The following is a 19,063-nucleotide window of genomic DNA, read 5'->3' on the forward strand; positions in this document are numbered from 1 at the left end:
ATTATGTCATTTCCATGACATAATTTAATATATTACATTCCCCAAATATAAGCATTGTTGCTCTGAAGACATTTAAATTTACATTTACACATCACGTCAATACAAAACATTGTCACGTTGCAGTTACATTTTTGTAATCTATAAGAAAGACATTCTAGTCTGTATTTGCTTGTTTTGGTGTAATTAGTATTCAAAGTATTCTTCTTTATGCAGCTAATGTGTCATCAAACAGCACTTATGCTGCAAAGTGTTAATTTTCATGCGTTTTATTTGTTTACAGCTCTTTTTCTAAATGTGTCACAGGTTGCCGGAGTGCTGAAAGTGTTTTTTTCTTCATTTGTTTGTTTTCTTAAGTTGCAGCAGATTTCAAACACTTGACCACAGCACTGACAAAGTGCAGACAATTCAGTCTTCACATAACCACTTGAGCACAAACCACTGTCCTTATTCTTCCTCTCCCGCAGACTTCCTCCGTGAGGATACCATGATCGGGACCAGTTTCTTGCGAGTGGCAGCTCATGACGATGACTTTGGCCCCAACGCGGCCATCACGTACTCTATGTCCAGTGAACAGCCGGAGTACCTCAGGGTCAACCCCTTGACTGGATGGGTTTATGTCAACCAGCCCATCTCTCAGGTATGAACATACTGTGCAGAAACGGGTAGTATAAATCTGCGATTCCTGCTTGCTATTACAAAAGCTAATATCGCACAGTTTGCTATGTTGGAGCTTTCTGCTTATATAGCTGCTGACATGTGTAGCAGCGTAGTGAATAACCTATGGGTTGTCCATGACACGTTCATAAGCCTCCATGAAAGCTGTGATTATCACCGTCACACTCATTGACAAAATGACAGCACTCCATCATGTGATCTTATCACCTCTCCGTTGCTCTGCTCTTCATCGTTGGGGACCTCCTGCCGCAGAGGACCTACATCACCAGGGAAATCGTGGCTACGGACGGAGGGAACAGGAGCAGCTCAGTGGAGCTGTCCGTCACCATCACCAACGTGAAGAATCAGCCTCCGCACTGGGAGAAGGACAGCTACAGCGTGGTCATCCCGGAAAACACCGTCAGAGACACGCCCATCGTGGTACGTTGGGTGGGGGATGTGGTCGATGGCAAACACAGGCAGCAGAATCACAAACACTTAAGGAGGAATTGCTAGTAAATACATCAGTGCTGGACTGATGACTGACATGACTAGAGACTGATAGTGGCATCATGTTCACCCCTCCCTGGGCAGCAGAGCGCACACTGCCTCACTGTAGCTTTACTCTCTGCGCTATAACATAGAGGGAATTATTTATTACCTCTGGTTTATTAGGAGACATGTCTTAATCAACTTTTTGGCTCCCATCAGAATGATTTAATGTTAGGCATCACCCAATAATGAGACAGATCCCATTTTTATAATTCACGTTTGTTACATGTTGATTAAAAAGCCGGTGTATCTGACACATTGATAACATAGCTTTACACCAGTTAATGTCACTCACCTTAATTTTATGATCTTCTTGTTCAAAATACTGAAGGTTATGGTTCTAAAGCTGTAAGCTTTGTTTAATTATATGTTATAAATCAATGTTCACTTTGCAGAATGCTTTGGAGATTAGATGCAAACTGCTAAGATGTCTCACTCTGATGGATTTGTTGGAAGTAAAGAACAACAGTTGAGACCATGGACTGTATATGAAGAAGAACGATACTGCTGGCTGCAGTATAGAACACAAACTATGTCTCCTCCATGTTAATGGCTGAAACCCTGACCAAAATAAACAAATGATAGTTTCTGTCATCAGCTTTTTTTATTACTCTAAGCAGCAACAGCAACGCTTTACAGCTTTTAAAATAGGAAGCAGCTATTGATTATAAGCATCAGAGCTTCATAAATCTGTTGCTGTCTTCCATCTCAATGTTCATCATCATATGGCAGTTCAGTAAACATTGCCTAGGTCTAAAGCACATGAGAAGAGTTTTTGTTCTTTTTTGAAATGTAAAAAAGCAAGGCATGTTTATTTATATATCTGTGGCACCTTACAAACAAGAGGGTGGTGGCCCAAAGCGGCTTTTGACAGAAAGGGTTGTGATTCAATTACCCAGACCGGAAGGATACATCTCATCAGGGACAGGGACACGCTGTGGTACTCTCAGTGCACCCACCCCCCATCACCATCACAGAATTGCCCTTGAGCAAGGCCCTTAATCGCAACTGCAAAGGGGAGCTTTGCCCTCTCTGAAACTTGAACAACGAATAAAAGTTTGAAAAACAGTAGGCAATTTGAAGTGCTTGTCCTCTTCCTAGATTTGAAGCACAAGCAGTAGCCGTCAGCATCCAGAAAGGTCAGTGCAGCTCCAGTGAAAGTACACCAAATCTGACTTTATCTGGATCTGGATCCTTGCTAAAAGTGGAGAAGCCAGTTCTATCTTTTTGCAGTTACTTTCTGACAAAATAGAAGAAGGTGTCAACAGATGCCTACACAGAAAATACATTGTCTCAAAACTGAGCAAAAAGTTAATATCGATTCTATTTCCACATAAGAATCACAATGCCTAATAAACTGGTGTGCAGCTAAAACACACTGTGGGGATGCAAATATAGATTTTTATTCTGCTCTCTGTTTACTGCCTTTTACTCTTTTCTTTCTGTGGTCAACATAAATTTAAAAAAAGTATCTTTTCATGAGACACCAGCAACAATCAGCTTTGTGCGATATTCAAAGTCATCCTGTGTTGATATTACTTCAGTATTTGGCAGCTCAAATGTTTCCCCAGAACGGGATTTGATTATTCACAGGCATCAACTTTTAACTCCATTAACATCTTATCGACAGTATTTGTTTCCGAGGATCTCTTGAAAGCAATTCAATCCATTAAAGTTGCTGATGAACACTATTAACTCAAAGTTGAAAATGAAAAGACAGAGGAGAGTACTTTACATGAGGCCGTGAGTGTGTGTGTGTATTAATTGTGTGCGCGAGATATGCTGATAAAGGGAGGAATGGAGATTGAAAGAGAGGGAGTGCGGTCCCTACAGTACATTGTATTAATCGAGGTGGCAGTTCAGCGTTGATTTGACTGTTATGCAAAGATGCAATAGCTCTCAGCGGGTTGTAATAGCTCTGCCGTGGAAAATTCTGTTTTTTATGGCCTAAAACCGCTCATACCATAGCCAGGCATGTTTGCCAGTCCTTAATGCCTAATAGGGTGTCTCATTATTGTAGTGCTGTGCTCCACAGGTTGAATGGCTACAGCTAGGTCGCCCATAGGAAAGCCGCATCACGTCCGAGATGGCATCTTTGATTTTAATTGGGATATGTGTGTGCGTGTGGCCTCAGCTTTGAGTAGCTTCTCCTTAATTAGTTTAGGGAGAATGCATGATGAAGAGCAGAGTGTTTGATCCCGCAGGATTTCTGCAGGTTGTTTTTTAGTCTAACAGTTTGAGTTAGCGTTCGTTATTATTTGCAATAAAACACTTTTATCCATTTGGACAGATCATTTGTCACTATTTAGAATGCACACTTCCACCGGAGCCCAGCAGCATCTGTCCCCCGTCTCCGTTCCTGTCCTGAGGAGCTCTGCTGGCATTCAGAGTTTTCTCCAGCTTTCCAAACTCATAATTGGAAACATGCCAAATTTCTGTGGGGTTTTCGGATTACAAAGCAGTATATCCACTTTAAAATTGAGAAAGTAACAATTATGCACACTGAGTCACATGTAAAAATAATTTTCCAGTTTTCAGGCAAGATGATGAGTAGAACACCTATCACCATGTCAGAGCAGTGATATGTAGGGATATTTTCTACTACATTATGTAGCTTCTGTAACAACTGACAACTAAGTGAGTGATGGGGACCCTGGGTCTTCACTGACAACAGAAAGCCCCTCAGTGGCATGCAGACTAAAATGAGTGAAATGTCCTTTCATAGAGAAATCTGACTACTTCTCTCCTTGTTTCTGTTTCACACAGACCATCAAAGCCACCTCCCCCCTTGGGGATCCCAGGGTGACTTACAATCTGGAGGACGGAATGGTCCCAGAGACCAACATGCCTGTTCGCTTCTACCTGACCCCCAACAGAGAGGACGGCTCGGCCTCCATCCTGGTGGCTGAGCCCCTTGACTATGAGACCACCAGAAACTTCATGCTGCGGGTTCGAGCTCAGAATGTCGCTGCCGTGCCATTGGCAGCCTTCACCATCGTCTATGTCAATGTCACAGGTGGGCCATTTTCATGATACATTTATTTTATCTTAACTTGCTTTATTGGATTTTCATTCCTGCACTATGCTTTACATTGTCTCCGAACACCATTGATTTCCTGCATTCATCTAAAAGCATTGTTGCCACTGGTTAATTGAAATTGTGTAATCGGATCTACAGTATGTGTAAGGTTACAGGAACAGAGGACAAAGTGGGTATTTGACTGCAGATTTCTGATGGCTAAGGTATAAGCTAATGGATGAGCAGGATGGATTGTACACGGTGAGTTTGCAGGATGGGCTTAATTTACTTTTATAACAATAAATGGTCAAAGCTGCTCTCAGTCAAGAGCAGCACTAAGCACTTTGATTATTCCAATACTGATCTTGAACCAGCCACAGGACCCACCTCTGGTCTCAACTCATCTAGTGCCAACCTAAAACATGTCACTAATGTGTTTTGAGTCACTGTCATAAAAAACGACTGCTTTGTATATGCTTTTATTTTCCATTCTCCCCATCTGTGTTCAACATGGACAGTGACACTGTTACAGCAGTTGCTCCCCATCTGAGGCCGTGGCAAGAGACAGAGTAAAGCACATTTGGCAGGAACAGAAGGGTCAGTTGTATCACTGCGCTTTCTAAGACCGGTTGTGTCATAATTTTCCATCTGACCCGTTTAAATCTTGGATTCCAAAGCTGCGCAAATCCAAATTATGTGCAGTGCTCGCCAGCTGTTGTGAGTATGATGAGCTTAATGTGCAATACGCTCAAACCCACTGCTCCAAGAAATTTCAACACGGACTCCAGTCGATGTCTAGTCACTCTCCTAAAATATATATTATCTCCATCTTCAGTAAAACCAGCACTTTTCACCTCTCTGTCGTTCTCGATCGTGTTCCTGTCAATGCTCGGCTGCTAACTTAGGCTGTGATCACTGCTTAATGTGAGATGTGAGAGTGTTTGCAAGCGCCTGACCTGGCTCCTTAAAATAACTCTGCACACACCCTACATGCCCCTCTCTCCCTGCATTTAATCCCCTGGCAACATGCACACATACACACACACACACACACACACATTGGTCCTAATCCAGTGAGAAATAATTAATTCACACAGACCCATTCTCTGCCTTTCTGTCCCACTCCTGACTCCCTTCTCTTTTCACTCACCCCTCCAAAGCTCTCTGACTCCTCAGAGGCGATCCTGCTGGGGGAGGGAGGACACTATATAATGGCGTTAAGGCCTCATTTTTAATTTAAAGATTAAGACATTTTCTCAGAAGAAAGGCGAGGGGGGGGGGATGACTCATGGAGCAGCTTTATATTTTATCTATTGCTCTATCCAAGTCATTTCTGTGATGTTTCTGACCTTAAATGAAGCAGATTTTGGCCTCTTCTATTCAGGCAAACTTGCTTCACCTTGTGTCTCTCTGATTCTTGGTGCTACCTGCTTGGACCCTACTCTCGATAACAACCTGGCTTGGAAGATAAATTCACAACAGCAAAAATAACATTTAGCTATAATGAATGCATGGTCTAACACAAATCAATAGGATGACCAAGGAGCTAGAGGTTCCATCCCATGGTGTTGATACCGATGTTCTCAGACAATTATTCCCTACAAATATTCTGCTAAACCAATTATTTATTAATTCAAACTAGAATGAACTATTGTGTCCTCACCATCAGCCAGATCTTAAAATCATATGCGAAATAGATTCCTAACCTTATTTTTATAGCTGCAGGCTGATGAAAGCCAACAATCAGCCACTCTCCAGAATGCTTGGAGGACCGGAGCCACTTTGAAGGCCAGCGGGCACCAGCTTTGATATTCATTGTCGGGTTTAAATCTATACACAGCCTACAAAATGACCTTTAAGAAGTATTCATAAAAAATAAAAGCAGTATATGGTTTATAGATGTAGATGTATTGTGGACATCCAGACACCAAAACACTACACAAGGGTTTTTGATATATAGTTGTCCTTACACAAGTAGACAATAACAACATAACTGACATGACCATTATTCGAGATAGAGACACAGCTGCGACATTACAATGACCAAGAAGGAGTACGTTGTGTTTTGAAAAAAGGTTCTCTAATTGTTGTATTTTAGTTTAGATTTAATTTAGTTTGGTTGAGGTAATTTATTTATCTTCACAGAAGTTTGTGTTGGGACAAAACAGAGGTAGTTAGTTTTAAGTTACCTTTGTACCTCCGCCAAGAAGATAATAATTCATGGATATTGATGAAAGGTGTGGCATAACAGGGGACTGATATTAAGATAATTCTGATAAGAAAATCGGATCTAGTGAATTTAAATTTTGGCTAAATATAGGGACTGTTAGGCCTTGGCGAGGATTGGATTCTATGTATATAGCAAAAAAGTGGTTTGCTGTTACACATAAAAGTAGCAAATACACATGAGTATTAAAAATACTGGTTCAATTGAAAATATATATTATTTTCTGAATTTCAATCAAAATAACTTGCCTAATGATGAAAGAATGCAGAATCCGTGGTGGTCCATTCTGGTCAATATTATGGTGTTTTGGACAAAAAATGTTGACATATGAACAAAAACATGAAATAATCTTGGGATTTTGTCATTTTATTTCCTGGCAGTGCTCATGTAGCAATTATTTGTAGATGAAAGCAGGAAATAGACAGGGACCAAACCAGAACAGACTCATAAACAGTGATCAGAAGAAAGTATTGTATTGTAAAGTATTTTTGCCAGCAGAACATTTGAGGGTGTTGCTTGTGGAGGCACAATGTCAAGTAATTTAAAGAGATGGTGGTAAACTAATTAAAAATAATCGATGTGGGGTCGGCAACAGGGTTAGCGGGCTGAATAAAGGATTCTGGTGTGTTTTCCTTTCAACGTGATCTACGAACATCTGACAATCAACTAATTAAAGATTTTACTTCTCTGAGTATTTACTCCTTGTTTGTGGCTGTTCATCATCTCTTAATCCAAAGAAACAATACATCTGTAATATAAAAGGTCACTACATTGCATATTATTTGTCGTAACTTATATTTTCAATTGATAACTGTGCCGCCAACAACTGAAAACAAATGTTACCTTCAGGCACTTCAGGCCTTGCAAAGAGCCTATTAATTGTCAGTGATGTTTCATATCAAATTCCCCAAAACATACACTGGTATATTGTATTATATAAAATATTGTATAGCCTAAGAACATGCTCTCTTTCTCTTCTCTTTCTTCTCCAGATGTAAACGACAACGTCCCGTTCTTCACCTCCTCCATCTATGAGGCCTCGGTCACTGAAGGGGCAGAAACAGGAACTCTGGTTGTCCAGGTGTCAGCCACTGACCTCGACTTGGGTCTCAATGGCAAGGTGACGAAAGACGTGCACGTGCACACGTAGACACACAAACTGGGGTGAAAGTGGTGCATTGCTCTTTCAGGATCTTCTCAGTTGAACTGGGTTTCTTGTGAATATTCACGCTGTTCACTGCTGTGTTAATTCAATTAAATTCAATTTTATTTGAGTAGCACCATTGACCTGCGTGTTTTAACCTTCCCACTGTCCAGATATCCTACTCTCTACTGGAGGATCGCAGTTGGGACCACCAGTATTTCCGTATCGACCCGGAGCTGGGATACATCTACACTCAGACTGTGTTTGACCGTGAGACTAAAAGCTCATATCTACTGGAGGTTCAGTCTGTGGACGGCTGGGAGTCAGCGCGGCCCGGCAAACATGGACAGTCCAACTCTGGTAAGTACGACTGATACGTAGCATCTTGCAAAATTACAGGGTGAATCTGGGAAACATTACTTTAAAACATGACAAACATTTAATGTTCCAATTACCCTAGGAAAGAACATGATGCTACTCTAACGACCAATTTTAAATAACCAGAGCAGCTATTACAGCGTCCTTTATCATTCCAAATGATATAATTCAGGACTCACACTAATAAGTCTAACCTAGACGTGCAACACCAACAGGCACACATGTACACACTCCAGCTGAAACTTGGTGTTTATGCATTAACAGCTAAATGCTCTCTCTCTCTGTGTCTCTCTCTCTTTCTGTCTCTCTCTCTCTCTCTCTCTGTCTCTCTGTGTCTCTCTCTCTGTGTCCCTCTCTCTGTGTCTTTCTCTATCTAGCTCTCTCTCTCCCACATACACACACACATTCATAAATTAATTTATGTAGCCCCTCCCCCACAACAGAAATACAAGATCAAAAGGCAACATTGATCAACCTTATCATTTAAAACCAGGCCAAATCTTCATTCTACATCATAGAATCATCATGACCTCAACCCATCAGCAGAACATCACATACCGCTAAATTACAATATCATTTGTGCAGGTAACTTAACCCGAGCAGAGAACAGGTAATGTTAACCTTATGGGTGATGGACAAAGTGCTTATTTTTTGTGTTTAAACAACCACCATGAAACTTCTCGCTGCTCGAAGGCCGTTCTCCTGTCCTTTATTGTGGCCCCCCCTGGCCGTTAGGTCCCCCACAACAGTGGATATTTTACCAAGGTTGAAAAGTCTGTCCCATCCACACAAGTCCCTCAGATGAGCTTTTTGTATCCTTTTCAGACAGGTAAAAGAGCGCTCTGCTGATGTGCTGGTGGCTGGTAATGTGAGAGGATAGAGTGTGTGCTGTGTAGGTCACCCTCAACAAAATCCAGCTCTCCTGGTGGATTGTGAAAAATGTTGTACAGATGGGAAATTCAGTTTGGTTGCAGCAAGGAGAAAACAACGTGTGATACAGCCCTAGAAGAAAGCTTAGGCAAATTGTTGGGTCATGCTGTAGCTGACTGCCAATAATCTGTAAGTAAAGACATGAGAAAAATGCAGCCGTTTCCTTGTGTCATTCTTGGTAGTGGGTGAGACCCTGATCCTTCCTGCCTCGATGACAATGTCCATAGTTATAACAAACCCAGCGAACCTATTCCACCCCCAGTTGAATCAAATCACAGGGTGCTTTACTCCCTGGTATCAAACGCTGTGGCCTCTGCTCTGCCACACAAACTATGCCATGAAGCTCCACACAAACCATTCTCATACAAATGCTACATCTAGTTTGAGACTGCAGTGTGTTAGTCCTGCTCTGTAAGCTTGGGGCTCACTACTCCACCGCTGACCTGTCACTGTATTTGATTAAGAGAATTATTGCAAACTTGATATCCTTTGACAGTGAGGCATTAGAAGTCAGTGAGCAGGCTCAGCGGGCTCAGCGGGAAATTATTGTAAATTTAGATTTATTGCGAGTACGTGTGATTGTAACTTTTTTGCACTTCTTAGTATTGACACTGCAGATCACGTCAGTTACAATTTTTTTATTCAGCATTCTTAGCAATTTCAATGAATATAATTTAGCTACTTCTAATGCATCTGCACTAAAGGAAAGAAAATCAGAATGTGTGAACACAAGGATTTTCCTGGAACCAATAATTTCTAAATCCATAACTGATACCAAACGTCTGCACAGAGATACTTTTTTCAAAATGCAATCAGATTTAAATCTTTCAGACATTACAAACTTCAAAAATGTCAATCAATTCAAAACAAATCCATGACAAATCAAAAGTCCCTCAAAGGGGAAGAACCATGACATTTACTCCTATCGTTTCAAAAAAAAGCTTTACATACAGGATCTTACAGTTTTCAAACATTCATGTCATTATACAATTTATAGAATCGTCAGGTTTCAAATAAATGACAGATTCATGTGATTGAAAACGAATGTCCTTGCAGAATTCAGTAAAATTCAGTTGCTATTAAGGTTGTAACAGTTTATGTGTTTGCTGATAAATGAGCGAAAAAGAGGATGAACACAAAGGAGGAGAGGGCTGCACACAGCTGCTCTGTAGACTTGATTTAAGACTCTGAATGTTTAGTGAAGGCAGTTTTCCTCTTTCTGTCTCTGTCCTACATCTGTTCTTCTCTTCTTACTCGAGGACCATCAGCCGTCTTCTTCTCTCAGTCTGCTCCCTCTCTTCCTCCACTCTCCATTTCTCTCTCATTTGCTGCCAGACGAAATGCATGCATGCTCCAATGGTAGAATAGAGACATGAAGAACGAACAGATGTTTAGGCAGATTGGTGGATGGAGAGGTGTTGAAGAAGCAGCAAGACAGACCAGGATATTTTTTTTATAATAAATATGATCATAGATTATTAACAGACCATCTCTCAAGGTATATTTTTATGTATTTATCCGGGACAAATGGTGGTAAATTATAGAAAATGCAGATGCACACATCAAAACACAAACACACATACATTTGCATGCAATTGCAGTTGTCGAAGTCAAGATCATTTCAGTGTGGCATGAGCAAATTTCACGCATCAATCTCTTGAACCTATAATTAATTATACCTTGAATGACAGATCACCTTAAAAGTGGATAAACAAACTGATTTGTAACAGCATGCCAATACATGAGAGTAACATTGGTTCTACAAAAAAGATTGACACTGATTTATCTGCCTTCGCTGTTTTAAAAACTCTAGGAACACAATGGCCTTACCTCTAGGGTGCTTCTCATTGCAATTACTATGTGAGACATTGATTCATTTGATGTGGTTGTATTGAATACTACTTTTAAATATATTTTGTCATACTTGACAAATCATAACAAGCTTGTGTCCTTCAACTGTGTACAATCAAGTTCAACCTTGGAGGGAACTTAACAGACATAATTACACTTGCTTCTGTTCTTTGTTTTTATTTTATTTTACCTGCTTTCACCATATTTGTAATTTTCGCTCTGCCAACGCAAACACATTATTGTGTTAAAACTAGGCCGGATTTATGGCACAAAGGAAGTGCACCTGCCAGAGCACAACCAACACAGAGTGTGCTTTTGTTTGTGCTGGTAACTATTGGTGGCTGTTTTCAGGAAATGGAAGTAGGGGACTAGGGAGCAGTCAGAGTAACAGTGAGAAGAAAATAAGGCCCATTATCAGAGAATGCAAAGACAGTGAAGATGAGGGTGATTGAAAGACGAGTTAAAACAAGATTGAACCTCAGATAGGCCTTCACTACATGGAGACCACTGTGGTCCCACTTGTTCAAGCATTCAACCTGTAACAATCAAAATCTGACCCAGAGGAAGTGGATTCTCAGGTGGGTGCAAGTAAAGACACAGCATAGAGCACGCTCTTGTGCAACACCCTGAATAACGGAAACACAGAGATGGTAAATATAGTGACAGAGAATAACCCTTCTTACAGTTGGGGGTTAAATACTCTGCTTTGGTCATCACATCGAGATCAAGATGTCTCCTAGGTTTTTTTGGTCTTGCTTTGGACAGTAGCCAGGCTGGTAGCATGTTGCTAACACTACTAATCATTGTCTTTTTGATAGTATAAAAAAGTGCATGTTTACATGTGATGGTCTTTCTTAAAACAAGTAAACTTACAATATTACATTATGATTAAGGAGTTGATGAGAATGGAATTTGATCCTATTCGTCATTATTGTCAATGGGAATACTACTTTTAATTATTGTTTTTTAGGCTGAAAGTACTCGCATGCATATCACATTGGTTATGTGAAAAAAATGAAGCTTCTTAATACGGAAAAATTCCATCTGACCATTTAAACACACACTGACCAATATTGCAGCATAATGCCGTCATGTGCTCGCAGTACAACATGATGAACACTGTTCTCAGAGGAGGCTAATGTATGGGGCGGGGGGTTGGGGCTATGATACTTTGCACGTCCTTTCAATGAGAGCAGAATTGTAAAACCATTAATGAACAGACAGCATTGGCGGATGAGTGGGAGGATGATGAGATGGCAGGCTGGTACATCTGCTCATCCACTGTCGGTGTGCTTTCTCCACCCCTCTCTACCTTCCTTTCTCTATCTGACACATTGTTAACATTGGCAAAACTCTGGCATTTGCGGTTTAGTTTCCTATCTGAGCTATGAACTATAAACAATCTCCTTCACCCTGGCTTAAATTATTTATCTCATCTTAAGCGTGTATTGCAAATTATGCTCGTTTTGATAGCAATATCAAAGGGAGTGAGTGTGTTTGGTTGCTCAACTACAGAGCATTACGCTGATGCCCTCAGGGTGCTTTGTTCCCCGCTTCAGCCAGCGGTTAGATCCTGCAGAAAAGAAGAAACAGCTGGATTTAATGCTGAAATAGACAGAAGCCTGATGATGGATGTAATTAAAAATTTGTAGATAGGGGAAAAAATGGTTATTTTTGTTTGTTGTTCTCTGCATGCATGAGGAAACGTGTGTGTTGCTATCCAAAGAGAGAGAGAGACAGATGTTCATGTTCACATTGACAGAATAAGAGCAATCACATGTTTATGATTGTTTCTCTCCTTTTCTCTCTTTCAGACACTGCGTACGTTCGTGTTTTTATCAGTGATGTGAACGATAACAAACCAGTCTTTGCGCAGACAACCTATGAAGTTGATGTGGATGAGGATGCTGACATTGGCTTTGCCATCCTCACTGTCAGTGCCAATGATGGGGACGAAGGTAGGTGGCATATATAATGTGTATATATGTATATAAATGTCCTATATATAAAAATATAATATATATAACACATCGCTCAAGCACATTGCTGAAGTGCTTCTATTTTTCCTCACCCAAGGAACATTTACTTTTCACTTCAATGCTGTTTTGCGACCCCCTTTTACTCTGAAGGAAAGAATGGTTTTCTCTACGAAGCAATATATGATTGTGAATCAGTCACTGTAGAAGAACACATCTAATATAACCTTTGGATGTAAGGCAAAGAAATAGTCTTTCAAGTGTTGAACTGCACCTTCACCGGTTTGGACATCTAAACATTATTTTTTCACTTTAGTCAAGTCCTTTGAAATGGCTGATGTGACTGGTGTATTTTGATGTTTTTCTAACCCCATGTCAGCAGTATAGTGGCAATATTTTTTAAGTAATAATTTGTTTTTGTTTAATGATTTCTGACTGCTAGAAAATATATTATATACACCTGGAAATTTAGGACAATTTATTGTGAGCTCAGGTAGGAGGTTGTATTCATATAAAAATCGGTCCTCACTACTTGACTTTTCCTTTCTAGCTGTTTTTAAGAAAGCACTTATTAGGAAAAAACATTAGCATTTGAGAAATGTAAAGATTTGTGTCAGATGTGGTGCATGTGGAGACTCAGCTGTCATCACATCAGCTCATGATTATTACCCTGAGGAATAACAATGTCATTTTTGGAGCACTGTAGATGTTCCCAATCATAGGCAACTAGAAACTGGATAATACTCCAACCAAATATCTCTATAATTAACAACAACAAAACCAATTGAAATCATTTCAGTTAAACTCTATCTGAAAAGCAACATATCACAACATACATTATCTCAAGGCATTTAGTAAAGTCGAGACCTTACAGAAATAAAGAGAAACCCAACAGCTCCCACAGTGAGCAAACTCAAGTATGGAGCCAAAAATCCCCCCCTTCAACAGGCAGAGAACACTGGCCGAACCAGACTGTTGCAGAACCACTCTTCACAACTCGACAGGACGAGGCGAGCAGGGGGAGATGGAGGAGAGAAGGGAGATTGGTAAGGGGAGAGCATAGACTGTATAGAGAGAAGAGAGAGGAGGGGGGCACCAGATGTAACTGGTATTCAAGCAAAACTTTGGTTGTAGATATGGTGCCTTGCTCCTGAACCCGAGTGGGTGCTGGTTCCACTGGAGAGGAGTCTGGTAGATGAAAGCAATGCAAATCAATTACGCAACGTAAGTTACTGTAGTGGACGTAACAGAGTGGTGACATCAAGATAAAGCTGAATGAGGGTCAACATAACATGTTTCCTCTTCAACAGGAGAGGCTGACGGATCTATATTCAGACATCACACAGAGGTTAGACACATTGTTCAGGTTAGACACATAACTAGATTGTCGCATATTGATAACATGTTGTGTCGACTTAAAAATCATTTTTTTGATTATTAAATCTCTAAGTTTTCATTTTATGGATTTTTGGACATGTGGGAGGAGAGTGTATTTTAAATAGAGATTCTATTGAATTCAAAACAAAGTTAAAACAATGTTATATGTCCAGGAGGAGCTTTTTTTGTAAAAGTGTCAAATTATGCACAAACAACAGACCTCTGCAAACAGATACAATCAGTTTAAGATGATATGTTCAAGCATACTTACAAATGTTAATATATGAACAGTAATAAAAAAGGTTAAACCCCAAGCTAGTCATTAATGAGTCTGACAGATGTCGGCACAAAGCCATATTAGCATATTCATAGACTTGCCAATACTAATTGAGGCAATGGTGTGAAGTTACATCCAAGCCATTTCAAAGCAGTAAAGGTAATTTGAGGGAGCAGAGATTTTAGTTTTCAGGGGTTTCCTCAAAGCCAAGAGAGATGTTTTTTTTTTTTTTTTTTTTATAAATTTCTTTATTGAGCAACAGAGATACAAAGTAAGAACATGAAATAGATATTTTACAATGCTCACATTTTTCCAATTTTTTACATTTTACGTTAACCCTCCAGCCCTCCTCCCGCATACCCACCCACACATCCTTCTCCTGTAGGAGATCCCACCAATATCTACCTCTAGGTAAAGGGAAAAGAAAGGAAAAAAAAAAAAAAAAAAAGAGAACAGAGAAAAAGAAACAAAAATAAAGATTAGGAACAAAACAAAAAACAAAGAGAGTAAATTAAAGAAAAGAACATTCTGGGAATGTAAAATTTGGTGGTACGTCAGCAGAACTCAGATATCCGACTCCTCAGGTGTAATATCTAATGAGTCTATAATGGACAACAATGGGTTCCAAATTTGGCCAAATTTCCCCAGAGAGCCCTTGAGGGAGAATCTTAACTTCTCCAATTTTAAGTTGTGTAGAATTTCCTTAACCCATCGAGTGTAGGATGGGGGGAAGCTGTGCTTCCAGTTCAACAAAATTAAGCGCCTAGCCATCAGAGTGCAAAAGGCCATAGAATGTCGAGCCTCAGTCGTTAAAATGCTGTTGTGTGGGATACCAAAGAGGGCAGAAAGGGGATGGGGGTCGGCCACAAAATGGTAAGCAATTTGAAGGGTGTCAAATATTTTGGACCAGAGGTCTTTAAGCTTTGGACATGACCAGAACATGTGTATGAGATCGGCAGGGGACTGGTTGCATCTATTACAAGTGTCAGCCACATTGGGATAGAATTTAGACAGTCTATGATTGGTGTAGTATGTCCTATGTATTAGTTTACATTGAATCAGCCCGTGTCGGGCACAGACAGAAGAGTTGTGGACTTATTTAAGGATATTGTCCCACTGATCTTCTTCAAAATGGAGCCCCAGATCCTGCTCCCACAGATGTTTTGTTTGTTGTGGGTAGACTGAAGTAATGGCGTCCATCGCGTTAAAAATTCTGGAAATATTCCCTTTTTGGTTGGGGTTAAGCATGAGAAGGGTATCTAACAGAGTTTTAGGGGGAATGTTTGGGAACCTAGGGTAGTTTTTTTGGGCAAAATGTCTAATTTGAAAAAAATGAAAAAGGTGAGATGAGGGGAGATCGAATTTAGTCGATAGTTCACGGAAGGACATGAAAATACCACTATCGTAGAGGTCATTGATAGATGCCACACCTCTCTCCGACCACAAATGAAAGGCAGAGTCCATAATGGATGGTTTAAAACTGTGATTATGGGATACTGGGGCATGAATAGAGGGACCCTGCAGGCCAAAATGTTTCCTGAATTGTAACCATATCTTAAATGACTGATTGACTACTGGATTATTACTGGCTTCAGTGGCCGACACAGGAAGTGGGGAACACAGCCAAGACCGCAGCGAGACCCGAGATGACAACTTTTCAATGTGGACCCAGGCAGGCTGGTCGGTGTCAGGTTTATCAATCCAGTACAAGTGCTTGTGAACATTGGCTGCCCAGTAGTAATATAAGAAATTGGGAAGAGCAAGGCCCCCTGTGCTCTTAGGAAGTTGCAATAACCTTTTCTGCATACGCACAGGTCTATCTGCCCAGAGAAATTTAGATATTGCCTTATCCAATTTAGCAAAAAACTTTTTTGAGATAAGAACAGGGATATGCTGGAAAAGGTAAAGGAATTTTGGCAGAACTGTCATCTTGATGAGGTTCACCCTACCGGCCAACGATAGAGGCAAGGTAGATCATCTATGAAAGTCCTCCTTAACTCTGCCAAGCAGTGGGACAAAATTTTTTTGGAAAGTGTCTGATAGAGACCTTGCTATAAGTACACCCAAATATTTAAAACAGTTGTTCACTCTTTTAAAGGGAGCTGTGCTGTCTGGCAAGTCGCCAACTAAGTTATTAATCGCAAATAACTCACTTTTTCCGAAATTGAGTTTGTAGCCAGAGAGCTGGCCAAATTGCTTTAGGATGTCAAGAATTATCGGGAGAGATGTGGATGGATTTGATACATAAAGAAGCAGATCATCTGCGTACAGTGAAAGCTAGTGCACTGAACCTTGACGGGCGACGCCCTCAAATCTATTCTCAGATCTCAGCCAGATGGCCAGGGGCTCAATAGCTATGGCAAATAATAAAGGGGATAGTGGACACCCCTGCCTTGTGCCGCGGTGGAGCTGGAAGGGGTTTGATACTATATTGTTAGTTTGCACCGAGGCTACTGGTGTGGAGTACAACAGTTTCACCCATGAAATAAAGCCTGAACCTAGACCAAACCTCTCCATCACCTCAAATAGAAAGTCCCACTCCACCCTATCAAAAGCCTTTTCAGCATCCAGCGACACCACTACCTCGGGGGTGCTGGAGCTGGGCATGTTCAAAATGTTAAACAGTCTTCTGGTGTTGTGGAATGAGTGCCTCCCCAGCATGAAGCCAGTCTGGTCTGGTGAGATGATTTGTGGGAGAACCCCCTGAAGACGCAGGGCCAAAATCTTAGCGATGATTTTTATAATCCACATTTAACAGAGGTATAGGTCTAAAACTGCTGCAAAGTAAAGGATCTTTATCTTTTTTTAAGAGAAGAGTAATTGTGGCATTAGTCAGGGTTGAAGGAAGCTGGCCGAGAGACAAGGCCTCGTTATATACATCGCACAAGACTGCCGAGACAAGTAGGGCGAATCTCTTATAAAATTCTACAGTAAATCCATCCGGACCCGGCGACTTGCCACTCTGTAAAGTACCAATAGCACTAATGATCTCAGCTGCTGAAACTGGATTAGCCAGACCCTGCACCAGCTCTCCTTCCACTCTGGGAAACTCAATGTTGTTTAGAGCACTGGCTGTACTGGTCTGGGGATGGTCAGAGGCATATAAATCAGAATAAAATTTGGTAAATGTTTCATTTATGGATTTTGGGTCAGTAAGAATAACGCCTGGTGTGGACCTAATACTGTGAATAAGCCTGGAGGCGGGTGCGGCTCTGGCTTGCTGGGCAAGGAGTTTTCCAGTCTTGTCCCCTGATTCAAAAAATCGCTGTCTAGACTTAAGCAGTTGCAATTCTGCTTCATTTGTAGATAAAAGGTCTCAGATAAAACTCAGTTTGGAGTTGTAAACGCTTTTTATAAAGTAGCGGGTCTGGGTTATTAGAGTATCTATCATCAATCTCCAAGAGGCTCTGTGACAGTTCCTCTTGTCTGGACTTAGCCTTTTTTCTGTGATGCGCTGTGTAGGAGATTATGTGTCCTCTCAAGTACTCCTTAAAAGCTTCCCACAAGGTTCCTTTTGATACTTCTGGTGTATCATTAATTTCAAAAAATAGTTGTATATTAGATCTCAGGAAGGCTACAAAGGGGTTATCGGATAATAAATGTGAATTAAATCGCCATGGTTTTAAGATGCGGCTGTAATTGGGAAATTGTATGTCTAGCGATGTGGGAGCATGGTCTGAGATTAAAATGCTGTGGTACTCGCATGAGTGTACATTAGAAATAAGTCTGTTGTCTAAGAGAAAAAAGTCTATTCGAGAATAAGAATGGTGGACATGCGAAAAAAAAGAGAAGGATTTTTTATTTGGGAACTTAGATCGCCATGGGTCTGACAAGCCCAACTCACTTGCAGTGGAGGTTAGTAGTTTGGCAGAATTATTAATAGAGTATGGTCTAGAGGAGGATCTGTCTAAAACGGGATCTTGTACAAAATTAAAATCCCCCCAACAATGATGTGATATGTTTCAATGTTGGGGATGGAATTGAAAAACTTGGATATGAATGTTTATTGTCCCAGTTTGGTGCATAGACACAAGCTAAGATAACCTGAGAGCTGCACAGCTTTCCCGTCACAACAACAAATCTACCAGCCTGATCAGCTACAACTCTCTCTGGTTCAAATGGGTTGTTGGTTTGAATCAAAATGGCAGTGCCCCTGGCCCTCGCATTGAACTTTGAATGATATAAATGGCTAAACCTACCCCTTTTAATACGCAGGACCTCGTTATTGCGTAAGTGTGTCTCCTGCAAGAAAACTACATCACCTTTCAAATCCTGAAGATGAGACATGATCTTATTCATTTTGGTGGCCTGGTTTGCCCCCTTGACGTTCCACGATATAAAACGAATGTTATTCATAGTTTTTTACTTTCCATGTAGGCCTGAGTGATGGATTATCTTGTATAGCATAGTGAAATATCTGGTTATATCTGAGACAAGGGAAAAGGGAGAGATAAAAAAAAAAAAAAAAAAAAGGAGAAAACCAAAAAAAAAACATAAGAGACAGTGTGAGACCCCAACCCCCTCCCCAGCCCACAAACACATTCACAGTGCCCCCCAGTTCCCCACCCCACACCCACCCACAACCCTTGCACAAAAGTGCCATGTTCCCTTAGCAAAATTCTCCCGGGGTTCCTCTCCTCCATTCTCCCACCCTGCCACACAGTAGTCCTAATGGTAG

The 19,063-nt window shown here is 40.8% G+C and overlaps 1 protein-coding gene across 1 annotated transcript in view; it reads left to right on the plus strand.

Annotated features, from left to right (window-relative positions):
- The window catches only part of si:ch211-186j3.6 (neural-cadherin), a 280,670-nt gene that overhangs the window by 123,592 nt on the left and 138,015 nt on the right, over nucleotides 1–19,063 (plus strand). The window contains exons 11-16 of the mRNA XM_062390233.1: nucleotides 465–637; nucleotides 928–1,095; nucleotides 3,973–4,222; nucleotides 7,445–7,572; nucleotides 7,770–7,956; nucleotides 12,570–12,713. Coding sequence (XP_062246217.1) covers nucleotides 465–637; nucleotides 928–1,095; nucleotides 3,973–4,222; nucleotides 7,445–7,572; nucleotides 7,770–7,956; nucleotides 12,570–12,713 — 1,050 coding nt within the window. The remainder of the gene's footprint in view (nucleotides 1–464; nucleotides 638–927; nucleotides 1,096–3,972; nucleotides 4,223–7,444; nucleotides 7,573–7,769; nucleotides 7,957–12,569; nucleotides 12,714–19,063) is intronic.

This window comes from Platichthys flesus, chromosome 1 (genome assembly GCF_949316205.1).
Source record: "Platichthys flesus chromosome 1, fPlaFle2.1, whole genome shotgun sequence".
Classification (NCBI taxonomy): Eukaryota; Metazoa; Chordata; class Actinopteri; order Pleuronectiformes; family Pleuronectidae; genus Platichthys; species Platichthys flesus.